This window comes from Ailuropoda melanoleuca, chromosome 5 (genome assembly GCF_002007445.2).
Source record: "Ailuropoda melanoleuca isolate Jingjing chromosome 5, ASM200744v2, whole genome shotgun sequence".
NCBI lineage: Eukaryota > Metazoa > Chordata > Mammalia > Carnivora > Ursidae > Ailuropoda > Ailuropoda melanoleuca.
Window position 1 is genome coordinate 18,348,143 of NC_048222.1, and position 7,835 is coordinate 18,355,977.

At 49.9% G+C, this 7,835-nt stretch overlaps 1 protein-coding gene across 1 annotated transcript in view; it reads left to right on the forward strand.

Moving 5' to 3' along the window:
- The first annotated feature begins 2,486 nt into the window (after positions 1-2,486).
- Positions 2,487-7,835, forward strand: part of TXNDC5 (thioredoxin domain containing 5) — a 22,578-nt gene continuing 17,229 nt past the window's right edge. The window contains exons 1-2 of the mRNA XM_034660346.1: positions 2,487-2,636; positions 7,370-7,475. Of these exons, the coding sequence (XP_034516237.1) occupies positions 2,548-2,636; positions 7,370-7,475 (195 nt within the window). The 5' untranslated portion in view covers positions 2,487-2,547. The remainder of the gene's footprint in view (positions 2,637-7,369; positions 7,476-7,835) is intronic.

A 7,835-nucleotide genomic window follows, 5' to 3' on the forward strand; every position in this document is an offset into this window, starting at 1 on the left:
CTGACCTGTAGACATATAAAGTCCTTGCAGTGCCAACCGAGTTTTAATTTTGGAGTCTCCATAGTACCAGCTAGTCCTAGACTGAGGAGGGACAAGACCAGCAAATCTGACCACTTGGTATTAAGTAAATTCCTTTTTAGATGGATGCTCCCAGAAAAGTTACTTTTAAAATTTTTGTTTGCTTCTTAATAATCTACCACAAAATACTTAAATAGAGGTGTATGGATTTCTCTGATGGCATTTAAAATTAGACATTTTAAAAAAGATTTTATTTATTTACTCATTTGAGAGAGAGAGCGCACTCGAGAGAGAGCAGCAGAGGGAGAGGGAGAAGCAGGGAGCCAGATGTGGGGCTTGATCCCAGGACTCTGGAATCATGACCTGAGCTGAAGGCAGACACTTAACTGGCTGAGCCACCCAGGAGCCACTAAAAGTTAAACTTAAGAACAGATTGGAGCTCAGATAGAATATGCTGTGGGCTACTCCTTTTCCCCTATCTCTTTCCAGTTTCCATCTCTGGAATATTGGAAGCCCACATGTGACTTGGGGGCAGGGGTGGCATGTAACAAAAAAACGCCCTGTTATATTTCTGCTGTGAACCTGGTAGATGTAAGGTTGTCCTACTGCTGAGGATTTTGTGCTAACATCAGGCCACAGCTTCTCTATAGCGGGTCACGCTGAATCTGGTGACAGTGAGGTCAAGGCTGGGGCCGCCTCTTTGGGAGGACCAAGTGGCTTTGCTCTAATACATGGCCACAAAATGCCTTCTGAATTCAGCTACTGTCTCAGAGGAGCAGACTGTAGCCACAAGGGTCCCAACCAGAAGCGCTGACTACATGGCACCTGGGGATCGATCCTTCACTAAGAAATAGCCAGACTGAGTCCCTGCCAAGCATGTGCTAGGTACTGGGAATACAGCTGTAAGAACAACAATGCTGGCCTTCATGGCACTGGCACCATATAAGTTATATGACTTAATATAGAACAATATAACTTACATGTAACACTGATTCTCCCTCACAGTTATCTTCCAGGAAAGAGGGACTCATACTGTATTTGAGTTTCTTATAAAGCAGGGATTCTCCTGGCCGGCCAGGAAAGTGCTGCACAGGGAAGACACGTGAGCTTGAAGCAGACGTGTTGAGTCCTCCCTTTCAGTGCTGCTCATGGAGGTCCACTGTCAGAAAAGAAGAGAGGCAAAGAAAAAAAGAAAAAGAGGCAAAGAAATTTAACATTGATTTTGTTAAGAAGTTACTCTGAGGACAAAGTGACAATTTTAACTGTTGGGTGTTCTTAGAAGCAAGCATTTCAAAGATCACTTTGAAAAGCAATAGGGCAACTTTATTACTTTGTAGACATCATGAATATACACCAGGTGAATGAAGAAAACAAAAACAAAAGGAAAAAACCCCCGTGTGCCATAATTCTGTGTGACCGAACTTGAAGGTTGAGACAAAGTGTCCAGTGCTGGCTCACACAGAATTCAAGTAGGGCATAGCAGACAGCTGGTAATTAAAGGAGATGATCAGTTATATGACTGAAAAAGTGAATTTAGTGATGGAGAGCTGCTGATGCTGTCAAGAAACGGGAAGAGTAGCAAGAAGCCAGGATTCTCCAGGGATGTACTGTATGGTGACTAACATAATATAATAAAAAAATATTAAAAAAAAAAAGAAGCAAGAATTCTGAGTTAACGTATTATTTTAAATGGTAGGCGATTTAAAAATGTTCTGCTAAATTCATGCAGTCAGTATCATTAGTGCACATTTGGTGAGATCAAACTTAGAAGTTTGGGTGGCCGCAGACTTTTCTCAATAAAGCTTCTCATTAGAGAAAACGCAGAACTGAGTGAACTTTGAGGTCATCTTGCATTTGCAGATACTTAGTTATTTAGTAGAGAGTCCTGACTGAAAAGGAGCGATCATGGTGAGCTGGGTGGCGTTGCTGCAGTAGAGGGGGGAGCCAGGGAGTTTTCCAGAAGAAGCAGAGAAGGGCACCAAACAGCCTGGGGAGTCAGAGCTGACTTCTTGGAGAAGTGACACCCAAACCAGGTCTGAAGGGCAAGCAGAAATTTGCCAGGTGGGTCTAGGGAGCAAGTGTCAGAGCAGGTACCGATTCCTGTGGGCAGGCCACGCGGTGGCCCTTCCAGAAAGCCACAGGTGGTACCATTTGGCTCTGGGCAGACTGCCAGGGCATGAGGGTGCAGGTGTACGGAGCGCAAATGGGAGGGCAGTAGGGGCCAGAGCGAGGCGGATGGTGGGCACAACCTTGCTGAGCTTCAGTTTCATGCGGAGAACAGTGCAGGGGCTCTCTGGAGGGGCTGAGACAGGGGAGTGACGGTGTGTCCTAAGGGCGAGCCGTCCTTCCCTGCGGCAGTGGAAGGAAAGGAGTGGAGAGGTTCCCGCCTTATGGAAGTGGCTGAAGAAGGGGGTGTGGCGCCCTCTGACCCGGGGCTCCGCGTGCTTGTGCCCCTCCCCTTGTTCCAGGTGTGGACACTGCCAGCGGCTGCAGCCTACTTGGAATGACCTGGGAGACAAGTACAACAGCATGGAGGATGCCAAGGTCTACGTGGCCAAAGTGGACTGCACAGCCGACTCAGACGTGTGCTCCGCGCAGGGGGTGCGAGGATACCCCACGTAAGTATTGCTCTGGGCTTTCCACGGCTGTTTGCCACCTGCACTTGGCCAAAGAAAGTTCACGCTAAACTTTTTTTTTTTTTTTAATTTTATTTATTTATTTGACAGAGATAGAGACAGCCAGCGAGAGAGGGAACACAAGCAGGGGGAATGGGAGAGGAAGAAGCAGGCTCATAGCTGAGGAGCCTGATGTGGGGCTCGATCCTGTAACGCTGGGATCACGCCCTGAGCAGAAGGCAGACCCTTTAACCGCTGTGCCACCCAGGCGCCCCTCGCGCTAAACTTTTGGTAACTTTTTTTGTAGTTCGGAGGAGTGAGGAGATGATAAATGTCCCTGTTGTTAGGGAAAGAGCGTCTTTAACGCTGTGTCCCGTCTCTATCAGATGCCTCCTTGTGCTTTGTTTGGAAAAAGCCTTTCATTAGTTAGGCTTTTTATTTATAAGAGAATGTGTTTGTGTGACAGAAGTGGTCTCCTCTGGGTCCTGTCGGGTGCGATGTTCACAAGAACCTTGATGCGATGTGCATACTTTGTCACCAGTTCTGAGGTTTTGGTCACTCTTACTCTTGAGAACCCATCCTGGAGAACTTTCCCGTGCGATAAGCACAAGGGCCGTTTCTGTTGGAAAGAAAGGTAACAAAATAGGACCCAGAAGTTCTGACAAGCGATGCTTCTTACTCCCTTGATAGTTAAATGTTTTAGTTTTAAGAGATAGAAGTTGAAACTGGCTTAATAAGCAAAAGGGGGAATTAATTAGAAGGCCGTGGAAGAAGCTCTGAGACTCAGCTCCCAGGGCTTGGGGGCCTGTCTTTACTGTACTTAAGGTGACATAACTCTCCAGCTCTCCATCTCTTTGCTGTCCTGACTGGCCCTGCTTGGATGGAGTGTGCATTCCAGGAACAGTCCTTGTGGCCAGAGAGGCAGAATATTGTAGGAGGGCAGCAGCCCCACTCCGACCACGTGGCAAGTGTTAAAGTGAAGGGCCCTCCTCCAGAAAAGGGAAGATGCTGTTTCCAAAACGTTAGGGAGTGGGGGGTTGGCCACTGCAACTCCCAAACTTTTTGTTCAAATTGATGAATGAAGTAAATTCTTATAAAACCTCGGCCTGTCTTCAAACCCAAGAGGCTGCATGGAAAAGGGGAAGGAACTCTGGGCTGGAACCTAGAAGCCATGTCTGAATCCCGGCTCTACCATTTACTTATCATGCAGCCCTGGCCACACAGTTGAACCTCTGAGTCTGAAGTAGGATGTTGACACCTCCCCCCCAACATTGTTACATGAAATAACATGTTTGCAAACACCGACCTGAGCATACCCAAGAAATGTTAAGGTTTTCCCTAACATTTGGAAATTTGGCATTTTTGTAAAGGACACTGGAATTCTTGGTCCTTGGTGACTGCTGCTAACATAAGTGCCATCACTCAGATTAGATCGCTGGAGAGAAAATTTCCTACTGGGTGTCCTTCCCTATAGGCGTCATTGTCCGGTGCATTGTCCTAGCATCGCCTTTAAAGGAGATGCAGCTTAGACGAACAGCATCGCGAAGAAGCCATCAGTGAGTGGTGGGACCAGGTGAGGAGATAGGGGTTCACCTGTTGAGAGCCTGTTGCTTTCAAGGTTCAGGGGCAACCGAGATGGTTGGCTGTGGTGCTTAAACAGCCGGCCGCATGTGGCCGTGGGGCTGCACACCACCAGCCACACCACTGGAAGTAAGACTGGGTTCGTGAGAGGCCTAGAAGGGCAAGTGTTGGGGGGCAGTACAGGGTTTCACGTGCACCTGGTCATAGGAGCTGCCTGGCTGCAACGGCACTTACCCCCTTAGAGGTTATCCATGGGTGTTCAAGATTTTATTTCTTTATTTGAGAGAGAGAGAGAGAGAGCACGCGCAGGGGGAGGGGCAGAGGAGATGGACAAGCAGACAGACTCTGTGCTGAGCACAGAGCCTGACGGGCTCGATCTCAAGACCCTGAGATCGTGACCTGAGCAGAAATCAAGGGTGGGACGCTCAACTGACTGAGCCACCCAGGCGCCCTGTTGTGAACAGATTTTAAAAGAGCCACATTGAATCATGTGTCCTGATTTAGAAGATATGGTCTCTCCAAGAACACCATGCACTGGTTTTGTGTCCTTAAAAAGAACTGAAGTGAGCTCACACTGCACGGAACATTGGGAAGGAACCTCTGTGACCCTCACAGCCGCGCACAAGTGCCCGAGAACAGGTTTTTCTCCTAGAACGCAGGAGGCAGGGCGTGCTGCATTAAAACACTCCCACGAGGGCGTTCGTGTGTTGACCCGTGTGAGCTTTTACTGCTCCGACACGGTGCCGGGCTCCGGGAGACGCATCAGAGGATGAACGCACGTGTCGGAGCACGCTGTGTGGGTCGGTGCGCGGCCTGTACGTCCTCCTAACCCTGGCACCTTCACCTGAAGTAAAGGATTGCCCGGGGAGGGAGCTGGGGTTCCCACGCTCCTCGGGATGGTTCAGTGTGCTTAGAAAAGCGTTTTGAGGTCATGCTGTTGAGCCAGTAAGGAATCCACCCCCTCTGGGGAAACTGAGCCAGGCAGGGCTGGAGAAGGTTCACCCAGGCCGCTGACACAGGCGCCACAAACCAGGTGGCTGAAGGGAACAGAAATTTATCGTCTCACGGTTCAGGACGCCAGAAGCCCAGCACTGAGGCGTCCGCAGGGCCACGATCCCTCCGAAGCCCAGAGGGGAATTCTCTCTTGCTTCTCCCGGCATCCGGGGGCGGCTGCACCCGTCCTCCACCCCCACATGGCCTTTTTCCTCAGTGCGTGTCTCTCGCTGTGTCCAAATTTCCCCCTTTTTATAAGGACCCTAGCCAGACTGGATTAGGGCCCACCCTCATAGCCTCATCAGCACTTGCTTACTCTGTAGGGTCCTGTCTCCAAATAAGGCTACACTCTGAGGGACAGAGGCTGGGACACAGGTCAGCCAGTAACACCATCTCTTCTGTAGTGCTAGGACTTTGATCACAGATTTCCAGAGTGACCCACACCCGGAGATTTTCTCCCCTGCAGTGTCCTTGAAAAAGAAACAGATCACCAGGAAAAGCAAACCCCCATGTGGAAGTTTGGGGCTGTCCTTTGGGCTTGTACCGTGTGTGTGGCCATCTCCCCATCACCTCCTTCAGCCCATCCGCAGTGAGGACTGGGGCCAGATGCCCTGGCCAGGCTGGAAGGTCTGTCAAGGCAGCCCTAAATATGTCCCTAAGCTCCGTGAACTTAAGGAGGAACCTCAGGCTTGGGCAGGCTGGAAAGATTTCCAGTCCAACAAGAAGAGATCTTTAGAAATTGTGTGTTGCTCAGTACGCACCAAATTAGAAAAAGTCACAGGCTAGGTTTTCCTGCATTTAAATGCCAGCAAAGAAAAGGGGACTGAGTTTGGCGGTGCTGGTCCTTCCAGCATTGTGAGGCTCCACGCCTGTTCCACCCTGAAGAGCGCGGTCGGGGGGGGCGCCCACTGGAAGAGAGATGGGGGGTGAAGGAGTACATGAAGCATCTTCTAGCTCTCTGTGGGCACAACACGTTCCCGGAGCTTCCTGAGGTCCCAGGGGTGGGTGCGGGCATTCGTAATTGTGAGATCGTACTTTGGAGTCGCTCAAAGCGTTAAAGTTTGCGAAGTAACAGATATGCTAGTTGGACTGGGTAGAGTTTGGCGTTTTGTTCGGCTCGTAAAGGTCAAAGGTACTGGGAAGGCAGGGCATCTGTCCTATACTGGAGGCACATTAGGGACGTCCCCTACGTCTGTCACAGGATCTCAGGGTGGGTGAGGCCTGGAGGCCCGTGGTGATTTATTCCAGCCAATGTTCGGCTGCAAACCTTTGTTTTAAGGCCTTCGGGGACTTAGCTCTTCAAGCCCACAGTTCTGGTCTCTGCATATCTTGACTTCTGACACTCGGCTACCGCACACCGGTGTCCACGGCCGAAGTCCACACACGTGCCGTAGAAGTGGAGGGGTGACTTGGCTGTGTAGGCTGGCCAAAAAATGCTAGTCGTATTTCGTTTCTTCTGTCAGTGGCCGTATATTCCCCCTCCATCCTTGACACCTTCTAGTAAGTTCGATCGAGAGTGGGTTTTTCCATTACCAGCGGGATGATGCAGGATCTGGAAGTGCAGATGTGCTCACCAGCTAAAGAAGGGCTAATACATGTAGAAAAAGAAGATTCCTTCTCTGTGTGGAAGGGCACAGACCATCCCAACCAATGTCAAGGCTGTTCTCATAGCTGGAAATGTATATTCTCACAGAACCTGGATATTCATGCTTTATAAGAGTCGAAGAGCCTACAGGGCAGCCTGGGAATATGTTTATTGTACGACGGTGCTATTTCTAGTACAGTTTTGTTTTTTCAGCAAATGCAGAACGTCAGCACTGCTAGAGCCTAGGAAGGACGACAGACACCCCACAGGGAGAAGCTTGAAAGGCCTGTCCCCCGAATGTGCTCGGGGTTTCGTTCACAGCCTCGGAGACTTGATGTGTTCCGCTCAGTTTTATTTTTCTTAAAAAAATGAAGAAACTTTTTAAAAGCGTGGGATTAAGTGGATATGTGTTCTCCTAGGACATTATTTTCCTTTTTTCCCCAAGTTCTAACGGAAGGGGCAGGTCCGTGCCTGGCTGCAGCCCACTGACTGCGTCCCGATGGGGCAGCGCCGTCTACGCGGAGCCATCTGATGGGTTGAAAAATCTCTTCTGTCTTGTCCTCTTTCGCCCTTTCAGCTTGAAGCTTTTCAAGCCTGGCCAAGAAGCTGTGAAGTACCAGGGGCCTCGGGACTTCCAGGCGCTGGAAAACTGGATGCTGCAGACACTGAGCGAGGAGCCTGCGGTGAGTGCACCGGCCCCCCCCCCACCCTCTCTCCCTTTGACACTTCGGGCCGATAAAGAGGGCAGTGCGGGTGAAAAATTAAGGCTCGCATTTCAGAGCACCTTCACTCTCTTAGAACGAATTGACATTTTTAGATCAAAATGAACTTTTTTTCCCTTCCCAGTTTTTGTTTATTGTGCTAAAATACACATGATACAAAATCTACCATCGTAGCCATTTTTAAGCATACAAATTCAGTGGCTTTGAGTGCGTTCGCCCTGTCGAGCAGCCATCCCCAGGACTCTCTTCACCTTGTAGAACTTAAACCCTGTCCCCACCGAACACCGGCCCCCCCACCAGCCCCCCAGCCCCCCACAACCA